This window comes from Sorex fumeus, unplaced genomic scaffold (assembly GCF_029834395.1).
Source record: "Sorex fumeus unplaced genomic scaffold, SorFum_2.1 ptg000054l, whole genome shotgun sequence".
NCBI lineage: Eukaryota > Metazoa > Chordata > Mammalia > Eulipotyphla > Soricidae > Sorex > Sorex fumeus.
The window spans coordinates 40,155,106-40,174,803 of record NW_026606111.1 but is presented as its reverse complement, the minus strand read 5'-3'; the positions used below and the strand labels follow the sequence as shown (position 1 = coordinate 40,174,803).

Genomic DNA, 19,698 nt, shown 5'->3' with positions numbered 1-19,698 from the left:
TGTTTTAAGGAATCCCATCTTACCCTTCATCCCCATGTGTAATTGTAGTTCTGAAAATTGCCAGCTGCAAACTCTGACATGCCAAGGGCTCAGCTATATTTGCCCCACCAAAAAAAGGTAAAAACATAATCTCAAAGCCAGTAAAGATTATAAACATGGTACCATACTGTTGGTGTGCTGTTTATAAAAAGAACTTACTTTAAGACTTTAATAAGCCCCCGAACTTCATTATTTTGCTCTCCCTTCAAGAACAAAGCACAGATGTTTGGGCATGTTGAAGTTTGGAATCTTTAGGAGAGGCAGTGTGTGGGCAGGGAACAAGTACCATGGGCAGGTTAAGTTTAGCAATTTTCTCAAAATTGGATGAAAGAACGGCCGGTGACCTGGAAGCTTAATAAAGACCTGCAGGAGCTAAAATGCTAATTCACTGGACCAAGTAAGGGCACTGGCCTTTTATAAGACTATAAAAAGACCTTGAAGTTTCTTTTCCTTATGCCTGTTTTCAACATGATTTCCACACAATATTGAACTCCCCCAACCCCCCACGCCACCAGCTAACTGTATAATGGCTCTGCTCAATACAGTAGCCCCTAGCTATACATGACTATTTAATTAAAATCAACGGAATTCATTGCTTTAGACTCACAAGCCACATTTCAAATGTTCAAGAGTCACATGTGAAGAGAACACAGTGAAGAGTAAAATTTTCATCACCATGTGCTCTATAACTTGCAGATGCAAAATTTCCAATTTCTTTTTGTTCAGCTTTTGAAATTTTTTTCAGGGATGGAGGCACATCCAGCAGTGCTCTGGGCCTAATCCTGACCCTGTGCTCAGGCATCACTCCTGGTAGGACTTAGGGGGAATCATGTATCCCTGGGGAATGAATTCGGTCAGCTATGTGCAAGGCAGCTCTACCCACTGTACTATTTCTACAGCCACTTTTCCAATTGTTTTTTAAATGTGAAAGTGGATGCACACAATATTTGCGCAATTAAAGTACAAGATTGTAAACTTATCTCACTTCTGCTACTGCCAGCAATTGAACTCAAGATCCTCACACATAAAAGGCAAGTGCTCTACCACAGAGCTGCATCACCATCTAAACTGGCAAAATTTCCCCCAAACTAAAAGTAAATTTTAAATACTGCTCCATTATCTTTTCAGTTGAGAAAACCAGTCAAAAACCAGTCAACTAAGAGAAAAGCAGGGCTAGAGACATAATAAAACCTGTAGGGGGCTGACCTTGCACACAGCCAACCCAGATTTGATTTCCAGCACCACATATAACCTGGAGTCCCACCAAGAGTGATCCCCGAGCATGGCTGTGTGTGGTCAAAAACAAAACCAAACTAATTTTAGTTGTGCTACTTTTTAAATTTCCGCAAGGATTCTCTTTGTATCAGGAGATAGAAACTGAGGCATCAGCTTAAGAATCCTCACCACTTTCCTAAGCTCCTTACATGTGGTTGGTAACCTTTCTTTTGGGGGTGTAGGGAGGTTATCCTAGCAGGGAACATCCAGACTTTTCCCCAGGAGTCCAGGATCGCCTTCCTGTGAGTCTCAGCCAAGTGGAGATTCAACATGAGGGTCCATGCTCTTTCCAGGCATCTAACCCTGAGGATAACTGCATAAGTTACAAAAATTTATAAATTTAAAATTTACAAAAGTATACTGGGGTAAAGAAATATAGATCAATGGAAGAGCAGTTACCTTGTATTTAAAATTATATTGGTCCTGGATTTGCTCCCTGACAATGAAAAAAAAAATCAAAACCAAGTAAAATCTGTTATTATATGCTTACATATTTTGAATAATGTCAAGATTTAAAGAAACCTTTTTTTTTTTGGCGGGGGTGGGGGTATGAAGGCCTTTGGTCCACACCCAGCAGTGCTTAGGACTTAATCATGACTCTGTGCTCAGGGTTCACTACTCTTGGGGCTCTGAGGACCAAATGAACTGTGCAATGTAAGCTGTGCCTGCTGTAATATCACTCTGAACTCATAAAATTGAGAAATGTTTTTTCAGGAGGAAAATAAATTGAGAAATATTTTGGTTAGATGGCTATTTCCATAAGATGTATCTTACTCCATTACCCCTACTTTCCCTACAACTGCCAAACTTTAAGTAGTTAGTTGAACAACTGAACTTGGGTCTTTGAATTACACTCCATAAAATCTACTTGTTTTGTTAAATGACATTTATGGAAATAAATTTTTCTTGAAATGCTATGTTTAAAAAACTTATAGCAATTGGGGGTTTAAGAGACAGTACAGCGGGTACACAACTGAACACATTCAGTTTCTGGCATCCCATTTGGTACCCTAAGCACTAACAGGAAGAATTCCTGGATGCAGAGCCAGGCTTAACCCCTGAACATCATGGGGTGTGACTCCCAAACCAAAAAAATAGTTAATAAAAGTTATAGAAATAATACCAACTGTCCAGAACTCTACTCCCTTGGATTGTTTGATTACCTCAAGTATGAATTTGTTATTGTAAAGTACTGGGTTATTAAGTACAGGATCTCAGTGGCAGAGCTCAAGGTATGCATTCTACCATGAACCCTTTCCTTGATCCTCACACTACAAATGTCTCTAAAAATCATGAGGGTTTGAGCAAGAGCATATAAGGTAGGGGGTTTGCCTTGCACGCGACCACCCCGATTTAGATTCCCAGCATCCCATATGGTACCCCAAGCACCGCCAGGAGTAATTCCTGAGTGCATGCATGAGCCAGGAGTAACCCCTGTGCATTGCTGGGTGTGACCAAAAAGCAAAAAAAAAAAAAAATCATGAAGATTATGCACCTTAATGCTCACTCCTCATGCATACTATATGAAATTTCCCTACTTTAAATTACGTTACATATGTCATTAAAATCATATTACAGATGCAACACATTTTATATTCAGTTTGAATGCGGTGATAAATAAATGTTGTACAGAGGGCACCTGGGATGTGACTTAGTGGACAGTACAAGTCATGGGATTCAGAGTGGATACCCAGAATCAGAAAAAAAAAAAAAACCTTCCTGTCTAGTTTTTGAAGCAGGGAAGATAGCTCAAGGGCTGAGAGTGCTTGTTTGTGGGAAGCTGAGGTTTGAGTTCCTGGGCTACATGGTCTCCTAGGCACCACCAGGAGTAGCCAGCACAAACTGGAACATCCCTCCAGCAACATATAAGGTGTGACCCAGAAACCAAAAATAAAGATTTCTGGATTTTGATTCTTATTTACCCAAATCCTCAGAACCAATGGAAATTCTTGTAGACAGATGCAGTTTAAAAAACAAAAACTCACAAGGTACAGATCCTATTTTTATACTAAATTAAAATTTTATTGAATAAAGAACACTCTCCAGAACTCATGATTTGATGGACTAGGTCTACATTACATGCAATGAAGCCGAACATGACAGTAGTTTAACATGGAATGTCAAACAAATTAGTATTTCTCAGGGTACAAAACTGTTTATGTAGCTGACATGCAAAAAGAAAAGTATGACACTATATTTTCACTAATCATCTGTGATGAGTTTAAAAAAGGCATTTGAAGAAACTGGTAAATTTCTTTAGCATATATTTCAAATAAATTAGTTATGTGTGTACTACTGAAACCTCTTTCAACCTCTCTTGCATGCCAAATAAAAATCTTAGTGCAAACATCAAATTTGCTGGTCACCCCAAGACTGTCAACTCTTAATAAAATATGAATTCTGAATTACTGTGTATTAAGTAGGACAAAACAAGAATACCAGTTGCTGCAAAAATTCATTTAGGCACATGTAATATTCCATTCTAAGCATTTCTTCTAAGTCTCACATTAATTACTAAAGCCTGTTTACAGTACTAAAATTCTATCATTCAAGCATCAATGATTACATTTCATAAAGGAAATCATTCGTTTCAGCAATAGCATTATTGCTATATTCTAAAAATGAAAAAAGAAAAAAGATTAATAAAACCAGTATCCATAATAGGATACATGGGGCAAAAACAATTTAGGAAAAAAAAATGTGCTTTACTTGCACAGCAGGAATTACATAATGTAAACACCATTTATTGGCCCACACCACAAAATCCATGAGAAAAGTTCAAATTTGAACACTGTGTGTGCATTATTTTCAAATCTGTGAGTTTACACTGTACCAATACATGACATAAAATACACCCTTCACACACATACACGTACAAGTGATTATTAAATATTGAGCATGGCTTGCACTTCCCTGACTAACTCAAAATGTTAAGTGACATCCCAACCATTTAAAAAATGTTTATAGAAACCATTTGATGAATGTAAATAGTAGTTGAGGAATGATGGAAGAGTGATGGCAGTAATAGGATGCAAGTGGATGTAAAAACAAAACAAAACTGCTGAGATTCAAAAACTTAAGGAAAATCTTTTTTCTGTGGGCCTTGTCAGAACTTTCAACTGATAACCAAGATTTTAAAAAGTAGTAGCATATGTTCATTGCCACCTAGAGGGTCAGGCCTGGAAAGCTCGCCTTCAAAGTGCAAACTTTTACAATGGAATGTCTTAGCAGGGACATAAGGACAGTCCTGTCTTTTTTTCTTCATGTTAAAAACAAAAACAAAAACAAAAGCCACAACACCCCAGACCAAAGATGCTCAGGAAGCACTGTTTCCTGGCCAAAGTTATTCCGTGTCTTGATTAAAAAGGAAGTAGATTTAACCACATATCTCACCCATTCTTTCACATAAAAAGAACTATTTTTAGGGGTAAGGATAGAATTGGAGGGGGGGGGAGAAGAAAAAAAGCCCTTACCTATGTATCACCTAATGCAACTTTTATTTAGAACTTAGGTCCTTTGAATCAACTACATTAAATACCAACATTTAGCGCCCCTAACCCCGCCCCCTCCACCCACCTATCCCAAACACCCCCAAGGAACCCAAGTATTCTATTGTCTTTGTGTTTTCTAAGCCTCCTGATGAAGGCTGTTGAGTACCACCTCCACTTGGAACAAGACGAACACCTAAGGTGCACTTTCTACAGCACCCTTTTCTTCTCCACAATTCAGTGGAATCTTGATGCTCTTGGGCCTGGGTCTAGATTTCCAGGTCATCAGGTCGAGGACGGCTACTGGCTCGACTACTGGCTCTGCTGGCAGGCCGCTGGTCCACGAGGGCTAAAGGTTGGAGTTCATGCCCAGCAGCTAGTTTCTTAGAATTCTGGTTATCATCAGGGAAATCAAAAGGCTGCGCGTGGGAGTTAGAGATGGTGCTTCCGGCCTGCCCCATTCGATTTTGCTCTGCACTGTAATTAGCCCAATTTTGCTCACTTGCTTGTTTGTTGTAATTGCGGCAGGAAGAATTGTTTCTGTCTCCAGTAACCAGCTTGTAGCCAGGAGGAGACATGGGCGAAAGGGGAGCCGTGGGTGAGGAGCAGCCGTTGAAATAAGCGTATTTGGGAGATCCACAGTCTTTGGAGGGGCTCAGCGGGCCAGTGGAGGCGTGATAGATATCGGTTTTTCCCTTCACGCGATCCTTCACACCCTTGAAGAAGACGTAGAAAAGCTCGATGATGTTCAAGGCGAGAGACACCAGGGACACCACGAGCATAAAGATGATGAAAATGGTCTTCTCCGTGGGGCGCGAGAGGAAGCAGTCCACCTGATGCGGGCAGGGTGCTCTTTTGCAAGTGTAGACGGCACTCAGGCTGAAGCCGTAGATGTACCACTGGATCAGCAGGAAGGCCACCTCGAAGACCGACTTGAAGAGGATGCTGATGATGTAGGTGCGCAGCAGGCCTCCGCGCATCTTCACCTTGCCGTGCTCTTCAATGCCATACTTGAACTTCTTGATCTCAATCTGCTTCAAGTGCATTTCCACGTTGACTCCGTCCGTTTGGGCGACTTTGAGCTCCTCCTCTTTCTTGTTGAGTTTCTCTTCTTTGCGCATCACATAGAAGACGTGAGCCAAGTACAGAAGCGTCGGGACAGACACAAAAATGATCTGCAGCACCCAGAAGCGCACGTGAGAGATTGGGAAGGACTTGTCATAGCAGACGTTCTCACAACCAGGCTGTTGAGTGTTACAACGGAAGGCGGACTGCTCATCACCCCACGCGGACTCCACGGCTGTTCCCAGGAGCAGGATTCGAAAAATGAAAAGGACTGATAGCCATACCTTCCCTCCTGCCGTGGAATAGGCTTGGACTTTGTCAAGGAGTTTGCCTAAGGCACTCCAGTCTCCCATGGTGCCTGGGAGGAGCCTGCAAAGAAACAAACAAAAAAGGCTTTGAAATAATCAGACCAAGAATTATTAGTTTAACTTTTTACTTCCTTTCAGAGAATCAAAATATCGCAAAAGGACTCAAAAGTTTTCCAACGGTCTTCTATAAACAAAAAGTCCAATTTGGTCTCATTGTCCCACATGCAATTTTCTTCAGATACAGTCAAAGCAACAGACGGTATGTGCTGGTGAACTGCAATCTTAACCTGTGAAGATGCATAACTTGCTTAACCATTGCCTCACATATGACTTGAGAAACTGTCTGTGTTAAGTGCTTCTGCTTATTTTATCCATCAGATAAAATCCATCAGAGGACAGGTCTTGCCTGGTAGACCAGTGCCCGGATGCAAGCCTAAGCAAAATGCTAATACAGGGCATTTAAAAGTCAGAAGTATCTAAGAATTAAGGTGAGAACAACAATCCCTATGAGAAATATATACATCACATCGATGCAACCCCTTGACCTTGTGCATACAAATACAATTTATTCACACACCAGTTTTCATGCTTCTGTTTTTTAAACAGTGGTTAGGTTGTTCTCTTGACAAGAGAAAAATATACTGTAGTGAAGTATTCACTGACAATTCCTATGCAGAAATCTACTTTCAAACAAAGACTAAATGTACAATACATTTAAAGAATGCTAGTTTTTTTATATTACAGTATAAGAAAAATACCACTTAATTTTTAAATTTAAAAGTACTAATTTGGGGGGATGGAGTGATATCACAGCGGCTAGGGCATTTGTCTTGCATGCAGCCAACATGGCTGACCTGAGTTCAATTCTCCCGCCTCTCTCGGAGAGCCTGGCAAGTTACCGAGAGTATCTCACCCCATGGCAAAGCCTGGCAAGCTCCCCGTGATGTATTCGATATGCCAAACACAGTAACAACAAAGTCTCACGATGGAGATGTTACTGGGCCCGCTCGAGCAAATCGATGAACAACGGGAGGACAGTGACAGTGATTAATTTGGGGGGGATTGGAGGAGAATTGGGACATCCCCAGCTACAATCAGGATTATTGCTGCTGAGTATGTTCAGAAGAACAGTATGTGGGGCCTGGATTGAACCAGGATCAGTTGCCTGAAGACAAGTGGTCTACCTTCTATATTACTATTCCACACTCAAAAGATCACTTTCAAGTACATTCTCTGTACTTGAATAGCGGGAGATAGAGAGATAGAGATAGAATAGCGGGAAAGTCTTTTTTGCCTTGTATACTGCTAACTTTGGCTTCATCCTGGCCCACCAGAAGTGATCACTGAGCACAAAGCAAGGAGTAAACCCTGATCATTGCTAGTTGCTACCCCAAAGCCAAAAATATATCCAAAACCACAACCCTCACCAAAACAACCCATAAAATAAAACACTGAGCTGGAAGTAGGACCCAGCACTGCTGAATATGGGAAGGAAAGGAGGGAGGGAGGGAGGGAGGGAGAGAAGGGAAAAAAGGGAGGAAAGGAAGGAGGGAGGGAAAAAAGACACAAGTGTGTAGCGATAATAGGATGCTTTCCCAAAAGTTTTTAGAGTTCAGTTTTTGCTAGCTGATGAAAATGAGGGTACAAAAAATATTCACTACCAGTACAGTCAGAAACCCAAGGCCAAGGCATTCTAATGTAGCATCACTGGGTTTTATTTATTTTTGGGTCATACCTGGTGATGCACAGGGGTTACTACTGACTTTGTCGTCAGGAATTACTCCTGGCAGTGCTCAGGAGACAATATGGGGTGCTGGGCATAGATCCCGGGTTGGGCGCATGGCAGGCAAAAATGCCCTACCCACTGTACTATTGCTCCAGTCCACACCATTGGCTTTAAAAGTAAAGCTGGAAGGGCTAAAGTTAAAAATGTTTTCAGAAAGAAAGATGAAAACAGAACAGATGTGACCCATAGTACCATCTCTCTCTCTCTTTCTCTCTCCCTCTCTCTCTCTCTCTCTCTCTCTATCTCTCTCTCATACACACACACACAAATAATAATAAATTTGAAAAAATAAGGTCGGCTGGGGCACATACTTTGCGTGCAGAAGGTAGGAGTGACCCATGTTTGCAAACCTCTCCCAGCAACAAGTCCCCAGATTTTCATCTATACAACCTTGGTGAGGGCTGAAAGCTAGGAAGAAATTAGTAATAATATGTGACAGGCATAAAGTCCAATTTTCAGAGAGCAGTAATTGGAGAATTTAGAAAAGGATATAGTAGTAAGGATTTAATATTTAAAAACAAGCAAAGAATGCTCAGGAGTTTAGCAATAAATTTTAAATAGGCTAACAAAAAAGTAAAAATATGCAGGCTTAATTCACTACCTGAATATAAATAAGTTCCCAGTATTAATAAATATAAAAAGGTTTTTCGACTGGTACTATATCCTGAGGAAAATATCCATGGAGACTTTCCTTACAACGCAACAGTACATTTCTTTCTAATGACTATCCTTCCTGGCTGAAAAAGAGGAGGTGGGGGGAAGAAAAGAGAAGGAAGGAAGAGAGGAATAGGGGAGGGAAACGAAAGGAAGGCAAGGAAGGAAGGAGAAAAGAAAAGAGGAAACCTGGCTGGGGATTTCCTGGATGGAATAAAAAGATGAAAAGATGGCTGGTACACAATGTTTAAGTCTACACCAGGGGCATAAATTAGCAGTGGATGGGGGTTATCTTAGCACAGACACTGATGCCAAACATGCTAGAAGAGTGGGAGCTTAGAGAGATAACGCCTTCCCAGTAGTCACAAGAAAAGGGGAGCTTCCTTTTTCTTTTTAGTAGGGTCATTTTGGATTCTGAAGTGAGAAAGTAGGCAGTGTACTTGATGTATAAAAAGAAGTCAAACAAGAGCAAAGGGTTGACAAGTTAGATAGCCAAAGGAAGGCTTTGGTGAGAGGGAGTAATTTAGTCCTCATAGACAGTTCGGTGGTGAGAGAATGTAAAAGAAAAAACCCTACAATTTAGCAGAAAATAACTACATTGAGATGAAGAAGTACAATCCAGGAGGGTCAAACAAACATAACAGATTTTTTGGAGCTATATCAATAGACAGTGTCTATGTGATGATGTGTAAATTGGCCTTAATTCTCTTTGTAGGGAATTATAAGATTTTGCCAGAGTCATCTGCTTTTGCTCAGATTCTCCACTTGTGAGTGTGTATTGGGTGGGGACGGGGGTGGGGTGATGGGGGGGGAGGACAGTAAAACAACAAGACAAAAAAAAAAAAAGATAAATTGTCTGCATATATTTCATCACATTCATACAATGACTGGGCTCAAGACAAACTCAACATATTTATAAATATAACCAGGCACATTGAGAAGGTTTCATTTTGGTCACTGTTTCATCATTATTCAAAGTAAAAAATATATAATAATAATAACAACACATATCTAAGTAGGAAATGCCAAGTTCTTTTTATCATGGAAAACAAAATTTCATCTTAACGTAATTCTAAGATTCTACCTACATACTTCATAATGCCTGGTATGTAAATTGGGTCACTGGGCAGTTCTCTAGATAGAAGTTCTTTATTAATACACCATCAACTAAATTGCAAAGTTGTCTCTTCTTTAAGCACCCACGCAGTTGTCATTTGTGTTAATGCGTTATGCCCTTTCATCTAAATAAGATGAATTATTCAATTAGACACCTCATATCCTGTAACATGTAGGTACCTGTCATTACTTCTAGTGTGGAGAGCAGACCATCAGATAATATTGAAGGTGATGACTTAACACTGCTTGTGATTTGCAAGGAGAGATAACAGAAATAATTACTTTTGGGGGTAGTTCATTTTGCTCTGAATAGATGTTCTATCAACTGTATCATCCTCTAGTAATATTTGTATTTTACAAAGTCTTGGTTGATAAAACAATATCCCTCAAAAAGGAAAACAAATTCTGTTTACACGGTTCACAGTTCAGTTATCTGAATTGATTCAGATTACCTGTCACCACAACAGGCAAATTTACAGCACATATATTCGTGCCTTTACCTCTAGGTTTCCATTTGGAAATTTGTAGGCCAAGTCAAAGAGCTGTGTGAGGTTTTTACTTAAAAAGAGCCAATGCCTGACGGCCTCTCAACTAGTCGTGTGCCTTGAGTACCAAAGATTCACCCCAAGCTCCACGCACTGATGTGTTCTATCAGAGGACCCTCAGTTCCCTTTGCTGTGGTTTCTGAACTGCAGCATCTGTTAAAAACATGTTCCTGGTACTCACCATTGTTGACTAATTTGATTTTCTCTGATTGGGACCTGAGGAAATCAATTCTTTTTTTTTTTTTAAATGTCCAGATAATTCTAAAGATTTCAGATCAGGAGAAAACAAAACAATACCAAACCCAGGTTTCTTGAGATAGGTAATGTTCTCTTGTTCAATATTTATGAAGGGGGCACAGAGACGAGACATAGTACAGCAGTTAAGGCATATGCCTTACTTGCAGCTGGCCCCATTTCAGTCTCTGGTACTACATACGGTCCCCTGAACACTTCCAGCATTGACCCACAAGCACAGAGTCAGCAGTAAGTCCTGAGTACCTCCAGGTGTGGCTCAGGAGTGAGGAGTCAGGAAATTCTCAAATAGAAAGGAAGAATATTCCAGAAAGGTCAAAGGAGAGTGGGTGAAAGGCAGCATGAGGGTTATGTGGCCGTGTAGGGCTCACCATTGACAGAAAGCTTGTCACTGTGCCCTTACCTACTGCTTTCCATGAAAATAAAGCTTCAAATTAATTTTTTTTCTGGACAATATCTAGCCGTGCCCAGGGGCTATTTATGGCTCTATGCTCAGGAGTGATCCCTGGCAGCACTTGGCAGATCATGTGGTTCTAGGGATTTAACCCAGAGTCATCCACATTAACTTTACCCTTCTTTTCTGTCACTGTCCCTTAGCTTCAATTTTTCAATGAAGTACATTAGACTGTCCCTTTTGCTAGTGTCTTTGTGGGCCATACCCAGTGGTGCTCAGGAGTGATCCCTGGTGGTGCTGGGGACCATATGTGATATCAGGGATCAAACTGTGTGAGCCCCATGCACGGAAAGTAACTTACCCACTTGTTCTGTTTTCAGCCCTGGCCAGTCTTAAAAACAAATCATGTGCCAGAACTGCAGTTTAAGTTGTTCCCTGTTATTAATATCCTGATAATTATTAGGAGGATCAGAAAACATTTTACTTTCAATTTTACTGGATTTCCTGAGACACTTATAACTTAAGGATTGGAATTTAAAATGGAGTAAATATAAAAACGATTGTTGGAAACTAAAGCAGGGACTCAATATCTATCTTTTAAAAAATGATAGTATCAGGAAGATGGAAAAAGTCATTAATATTTGAAAGAAAATTACAAAGTCAAAAAACTAGGAGATGTCCTTGGAAGTTCCTGGTTTAAAAAATAAATCAAGTGACCCATTTCTTAAAGAGAAAGGGAAGAAATCCCATGTTGTGTTTCTAATATTCTAAAATCAAAAAATTAAACCCCAAAACTAAAGTGTCAAGCCTCCTAATTTTTTTTCTTGAAAATTCACTAAGAACCCTGTCTCTCGTCGTAAATGTCTTGAGTAGAATCAATTGTGACCATTCTTTTCTGTGACCATACCAGATGTTTTTTGGTAATACTCATGCTTGCAAATAATTAACATACCCATATATCACCCATCAAGATTAAATCCCCTCCTCTCCAAAATTGGATGACCTGTCTCACTCAGTCACTTCTGTTCTTCACATTTCATGTCACTCACTAAGTGACACTTGCCCTATTTGCCAATCTAAGTTTTTTTTTTTTTGGCTTTTTAGGTCACACCTGGCAATGCTCAAGGGTTACTCCTGGCTCTGCACTCAAGAATTACTCCTGACAGTGTTTGGGGGGACTATATGGGACGCTGGGAATCGAACCCGGGTTAGCTGCGTGCAAGGCAAATGCCCTACCTGCTGAGTTATTGCTCCAGACCCCCAATCTATGATTCTTAAGACATGGAAGGAAAAGCCAAACCATCAAGCTATCCACTGTGACCATCAGTAGTTTTATCTAAGTGGTTATATATATATATATAGTGTGTGTGTGTGTGTGTGTGTGTGTGTGTATGTGGTCTCTATACTCGTCTCACCTCAGACAGCACTCCAGTCCTGTCATTTTCTATGTCCTGTTTTTGTTTTTAAAAGGACATTGTTCTATTCATATTCTTTATTCACCTGTTTATTGTCTTCCCCCTCGATAAGTACTATTATATCCTTTCTTTATCTAGAACATACACACTCCATGGAGTTTTTCTCACTGCTGTCTTCCTTAAAGAGTAAGGGATGCTGAATGATCTCCATGGAATCAAATGGGACCTGCACCACAAAAGTCACCAGGGTTACAAAAGCTTTCTCTTTGGGCTCACTAAATTGTAATCATATACCCAAACCTCCAAGTTTAAAACCGATTTAAAAGGAAACTTTTCAAGTAAGAAGTATTGTCATCATTTCATAGTATATTATTAAAATTTCAAGTGAGAGTTACTGAAAGGGAACTGTAGAAATCACATGATTTGCACGATTCCTAAGTGGCAATACTGAAATTGGTGGGGGATGTTGTTATCAAGAATGGAAAGACTCTGGGATTTATTCCAGGTGTCATGGACAAAATTTTTTGTTTCTGGATATTTTTGGGGGAGGCTGGGGGCACATTTGGCAGTCCCAAGGACTCCTCTTGGCTTCATACTCAGGGATCACTCTTGGCAGTGCTTGGGGAACCATATGGGTTACTGGGGATTGAACCCAGTCCAGTCTCATGCAAGGCAAGGACCTTACTGTACTATCTCTCTGGCTTTGGTATTATGGATTTTTGTTCAATGTCACCATTATGTTGTTACAGGCTAAGATTTTTGTGAAATGTGCCGCTCCCCCAATTTTGCAGTAATCCAAATGTACATATAACCTGACTGTCATAATGACAATATATTGCAAGAACAAATAGTCTGCGGAATCTATGAAGGCAGTTAAGTGACTTGATTCAGGTACTAGGGAAATTGTTACCAGCTCAAATTTCCAATCTTTGTCTCGTTAAATTTGGATAGTTGGCCTAATGCTATGGTATAAAGAACCTAGTCAAATATCAATGTCTACTATAGTAAGCCTTTCTCCTTTGCCTCTCTTCCATCTCTGTCAATCACCACTGGCTCCACAGGACAATGAGATGAAATGGAGGATGAGCTACTAGAGGGAAGGGAGACCCGCCCCTGTCCAACTTCAACAGCAGTCACTCAACTCCCCAGCTAACAAGTCACTGTGGCCATTTTGGAAACAAAAGAGAAAAAAAAAAATCTCATCAGAAGCTAGAGTCCAAATGTCATGTTTTCAATTATAAACTGATGCAAATCACAAAAATATTTCTACCATTTCATGGTGTTTGCCCCCAACCTCACCTCCAATTTTACTACTTTTTTATTCAACAGCCTGATTATTTTGTCATAACACACTCTTATGACCTTCACGAGTATATTAAGAATGGTCTATTTCTTCAATAAATAAACTTTGAATAATATAACTCACACCACAAAGCTCTGAGTGGGCGAGAGCTTGATAAAAGTTTAACTCACTTAGGGATTGAGTTATAGTCCAGAGGATAGAAAGCTTTCCTTGCACACAGCTGACCAGGACTCAATCCTTGGTACTCCAAGTAGTCCCTGGAGTGATTCCCAAGTATAGAGTCAGAAATAAATCCTGAGCACTACCAAGTGTGCCCCCCCCCCAAAAAAAAAACAACAAAAAGAACTATTATTTGTTTCAAAGATCTTTATGGTGCTGGAAAGATAGCACTGTAAAGGGTGGATAGGGTGCTTGCCTTGCACACAGCTTGCTTGGGTTCAATCCCCAGTTTCCCATATGGTCCCCAGATGCCCACCAGGAGTGATTCCTGAGTCCAGAGCCAGGAGTAATCAACCCTTAAGCATCGCTGGGTCTGGCCTCCCAAAAATAAATAAAATGAAAGATCTTTAGTTGGAGCTGGGCAAATAGTACAGTAGCTATGACTCTTTACAAGTGCCCAAACCAGGTTCAGTCCCTGACACTACTTACGGATCCCTGTGCACTACTGGGTGTGGCTCCTAAACCCAAAAACATAAAAAAAAAAATCGTTACACATAAAGACAGCTCCTTCTTTCTCACTTTGACATTTTTTTAAAGTGAAATAGCAACAAAAAAATTATCAACATTTCCCTAATTATAGCCAAATATAACTTTTGACTTTTTTTTTTTTCGGTAACGAAGCTATTCTAGTAATCCTGTGCAGATTAGTATGAATTTACCCTTTTTGTTATTTGGTAGGGAGAAAAGAACATGACAGTCCTGCCTTTCTTCCCACATTTGGGGGCATCTTCTCTAAATGATAAAATTCTTACCCTCTTGAGCACTTCCAACTCACAGAAACTGCTAAAAAACAAAAACCCTCTCCTTTTCCTAGTTACTGTTATTTTCTAATGTACTCGACAAAAGATACATTCCTTAGAAATTTGGCAAGCTAGGGAAAAGTGGCTACTGAGACTATAGAAAAGGTCAAGGTCAAAGCCATATACACACACTCTCTCTCTCTCACTCACCAAGGCCTGTGTCTTAATTTTGGCAAAAGATCCAGTACACAGTTACAGGCTGGGTGGAGAATTTAAACAGCTATCTTAAGGATGAAAACAAAGGTCAGGGAAAAGAAACTCTGGAAATTAACTTGAATTATCCATACTGAATATTGACATTAAAGATAACACTAGATAATTACTTTTCTCTCCAGAGTTGAACTGGTGAGAGTGGATTTGCTGCAACGTTCTACTCAAAAACAGCAGAGTATGTCGAAGGGAAGTCCGAACAACAGGAAAGGTGGAGTAGAAGGTATTAATCACTGGTGCCTTTGCTATCGTTCCCTTCCCTCGGGTATCATATATAAAAAGGCAGGAGGCACACACTCAACTAGGATAATATTCTGGATCATATGAAAGAACGAAGAAACACAAACAAGAGATTTCCATATTTCTCCGTGCAGGAATTGGAGGCATCTGAGTAAGAAAACAACTCTATCTGAAAACACACCCTTCTAGATTAGATGCTCGCCACAGATGATCTTTGGAACCTCGTATCCCAGGGAGGCTCAGCTGTGAAGGAATGAGAAGTCAATGAATGGCGCGGCGATGGTAGTTTGTAAACTATAGAAGGTATCAGAAAAAAGTGGAACATGTTTCAACAGAATAGAAAGTAGAGGCAAAGGACAACCTCTGCCTTTCCCGGACAAAGAACAGGTAATAACGGCCCTGATTTGAGTAAGGACAAAGCGTTGCACAAAACGTAACACACCACCAGGACCGGAACACTCTTCCTGTCATTGTCTGATTTGGAGTTCAATTCGTCCTGCCTAATTAATTACACTTCCCAAGCGGTATTTTCTAGTTAACTGGTTTGTGTCATTGTTGGGGGTGGAGTTCAAGAAATTTCTACGTTACAAAGGCCTTTGATCCTCAACAATCCTTGTACAAAAGTAGGTAGTAGGCTTAGGTTTTTAGAATTCCAGTAAAGGCTGTGGTTTGTTTGTTTGTTTGTTTTTAAAACCGCCTCTGGTCACTTGGTGCCTGAGCTCAGGTGTGCCCTGTCTCCGGAGTGTGAAGCTAAAGCATCTTTACTTTGAAGCAAACGAAAATTCAAGTCCCCTCCAAGTGAAGATGTCTCGCCTACTGTTCCCCCCCAATTTTCAATTCTCCTCTCAACCCTCCACTTTGCGAGAAAAACACAGGCGAGCCCCAGGGTGGGGAGGAGACGCTGGCTAAAGGAAGGGTGAGGGTAAGTTTTATCAGTGATGCTCTATAAACACTTGATATCTCAGAGGATATTGTGTGGGCAAATCCGCTGCTCGGAATTCACAAAGTTTCCGAATCTCGGAGTGATTTGCCTTTGGACACGTCATTAGCTCTTTCCTAATTTCGTCAAGGGGCGCTCCGTCACATTCTTGGGAAGTTTCGAGAACTTCCAAGGGGCGTTTAGCAGTGCCGTTTAAGCCTGATCATTCCCAAGGTACTCAGGTTTCTTCAACCGGGCTTACCCAGGAGGATTCAACAAGCATAAGAGAATTAAGGAAAAAAAAAAAAGCACAGCGTGAATAGGGTGAGAGGGAAGGGAAATTAGATTGACACGTTTAATTGAATTATTTGCTCTCCGGCCGTTTGGCACGCCAGTCCCTCCTCCCCTGCCCGCTTCTCGCCTCTTCGCCCAGTCGGCGGCGGCCGGGGCTCGGCGGCCCGGGGTGCGAGCGGTCAGCAAGGGAGGGACCATCCCGGGACACCCGGGCCAAGCCCGGGCCCAGGCTAAGATGGCAGGAGGCGCCTGCCCCGGCTCCCGGCCTCCGCTAGGGCTTTCCTTTTGATTTGCTTTCCAGCCTTCTCCGGGGCAGATCCTTCAAGCTGTCGGGCCACACCAAGAATTTCAACTAAGTCCTTGAATCTGTGGCGCGGCAACAGCGCCTTTTCTTCCCGGGCACCACAATCCAAAAAAAAAAAAAAAAAAAAAAAAGCCTGGCTGCATGGCTGGCTTTACAAAAATGCATGTGACCCCTTAAGGCTCCGGGGGACCCCGAGTCTTGAGAACACGAACCAGTTTCATCGTATTATTATGCCCATCGACAGCTCTTCGGCACCCCCACCCCCACCCCCCAACTCCAAGTGGTCCCAGAGCTTTCCAATCTCAGGTTCGGATCCTCTGAAGACTGGGGAACGGGGGTGAGCTCTCTCTAAAGGCGCAAAGGCGCAATTTAAGAAATTTCCCGTTTTCTTTCTAGGAGCTCCTGTCTGAGCAGGAGCTAAGGTTTTGGAAAAGCCCCCTGGCATACGCTCTTTCCTAAACATCTGTTCACCGCCTCGATGGCTTTGAAAGTAACCACCATCCTCCCATTCTGGGGATTTCATCTCCTACATCGCCAGCGTGGTCGAATAAAAGGTGGCTCTCTGAGGGTCTCACATTTCTAATTTTTTTCCTTTAGTGGCTGTTAACACAAAGTAACTATTTTCCGTGTCCTTTAAAAACTCAACATTAGAACTCTCATTTTGATACCTTTTTGTTTACTGGGGGAAATTCTAGGCAGGGACCACGTGCAAGTCAAGGAACCACAGGGTCTTAACAAAGCACTCGGTGAAAAGTGTGCTCCGCAAGCCTATAGAACATCAATCCTGATTTCCATATGAAAAAGCACGAGTGCAGAATTCTATAGCCAGCACGCCAAGCAAATTTGCACTTTGATTTTTGTGATATTGTCAGTCAAATTCCCAGTTCAGGCCCCTCAGCCGCCCCCCACCCCCCCACCCCCAGTTACAAAGTATACAGACAATTTCTGTTTACGAAAATAAACTAGAATTAAAAGTAGAATGAAGAACCAGTTACGCGGTAAAGTCGCTCCTTTTTAAACCAGAAAGGTCTAAATCTCAGTTTTTTACCTGTTGCACTATACATAGAAACTTTTTAACAAGTCAGGAAAAATATACATAGGCTCACTTTTAACTTTTAAACTACAGAAACACTTTCAAATTCCCTATTCCACTTAAACAGTGTCAGATCAAAGTTCCGTTCCCACCTTTTAAAGACCTGAGAAAAGATTTACTTGTAGAAAAAGAGAGGAATACAGGTAAAGCGTTTTTTTTAAAAAAAAAAAAAACTTACTCTTTCTCTTAAGTAGGCACGCCAAGTGATTGAACTTCTTAGAGGATGAAGTAAAAGGAAAAAGCAAGTCCAGGCACTCAGACCTGTCTGTTTCAAGTTTAAAAGTCTGCTGCTGTTTGGTACTTTCCTCACTCCTACCCCCTAATGAAAGAAAAGTGCTGATACCTCGTAAAAGCTTTTTTCTAACTTGGAGCACAGAGCTTTTAAAAGTTTCAAGCCACTGACTCAACGAGGAGGAGGGGCCAGGCGAAAGGGGCGGGTCGGAGGAAAGGCGGGGAGAGGACTGGAGCCCGGCCCGAGAACGTGGAAGGGTGGGGGAGAGGAGGCCCAGAGGCGCGGGGAGGTCTGAGAAATTTTCGCTTAAATTTGTTGACCGGAAAAATCAAACAGCTTTGGGGATGGGGATGCCTCTACCAGTGGTTACGCTTTTACAGATAACAGTGGCAGGTTTTAGTTGATGCTCGTTTCACCAAAGGACAGGGATGATTTAAAAAAAAAAAAAGTGCATTTGTTGTTTCAAACTTTTCTAGAATGTGTGTGTATTTATTCCAGTCAATGAAAACGGTGGGTCGGAAAGAGGCTAGCCACTTGGAATTTGATTCAGGTTGCCCACGGTGAGTGCAGTTTGAGGTGGGTGGGAGTGAGTTATCTGAGGAGCTACCTCCTTTTCTAATCTTAAGTGGGGACAGTTAACAAAGAAAATGGTGGGGATTTTAGAGACAGATTATCCATATGCTAAAAACTGGATGTGTGTGTTGCTATGCTTATTCCAAATCCAAATCGACCTTCCATTCCTCAGAACCACAGAAGAATTTCCTATCAGATGATGGTAGAAATGTGCTTAGATGCTTTAGGAGAGTTTCCATCAATTCTACTGCCCACCCTAGCTGCACTCTGCATCGGGGTTCATAACAGCTGAGTCACGTGGCCTGGTTCTTATAAGGAGGCAACTCCCTGGAGACTTGGATGCCAATCCCAGAGGTGGCACAGTTCCCTCTGAACAGGTATAGTGACACTTCTGAGATTGCCCAGGGCAATCTCTTGGGCATTATTTTTCTGTTCAAAGGAAAGTTGTCTAGTCTTAATATACCTTACCGTTTCTTATTAATATAAATATATGTCTAGATATAAATATATTTTGCTTTGGGTGCCACAACTTACTTGGCTTAGTGCTGGAGTAGGGGGCCCATTCAGTGCCAGGTACAGAATGCAAGTCTTCTTCATATGAAGTATTGGCTCCGGTCTTTTAAGCTATCTCCCCAAGCAGGATGTATATGGAGAACTACCAGCATGATCCCTGAGCACTGAACTAGGAGTAGCTCCTGAGCACCACCAGGGATGGCCACAAAAACAAAACAAAGGAGGATGGCAAATAGTTCCTAGTGGGTGTCTTCTCTTAAAATTTCACTAATTAATAAAGCTCTTTTCCAAATGCTATTGTAAATCATGATTTTTCACTCTAATTTGTTATTTCCAAGTGTTTTTGTTTGTTTTTGCAATGCCAGGGATCAAACCTAGGGACTCACACACACAAAATGTGAACTGTATCATACCACTAAGTTATATCCTTGGCTCAGGGTACTGGAATAAGTACAGACACATACGCACATCCTAGAAAAGTTTGAAACAACCAATGCACTTATCTTCTTTTAAGCTAAGGAGTGGGGGAAAAAAAAATTATGATCTGACTTTTAAGTCTCTAAGTTCAGAATATCATATTATTTTGTTCTTCTTATTACATCCTTTATTTCAAGCAATTCTATTGTGTTGTCCTAACTAAAAATTATTTTATTAATAACAC

General features: G+C 41.2%; 1 protein-coding gene across 1 annotated transcript; it reads right to left on the bottom strand.

Moving 5' to 3' along the window:
* Window positions 1–3,312: 3,312 nt before the first annotated feature.
* On the bottom strand, window positions 3,313–18,080 carry GJA1 (gap junction protein alpha 1). The gene is made up of 2 exons (XM_056125127.1): window positions 17,898–18,080; window positions 3,313–6,236 (listed from the first exon to the last, which is right to left on the bottom strand). The coding sequence occupies exon 2, from the start codon at window positions 6,218–6,220 to the stop codon at window positions 5,072–5,074; it is 1,149 nt and encodes a 382-aa protein (XP_055981102.1). The 5' UTR covers window positions 6,221–6,236; window positions 17,898–18,080; the 3' UTR covers window positions 3,313–5,071.
* Between the last annotated feature and the right edge of the window lie 1,618 nt (window positions 18,081–19,698).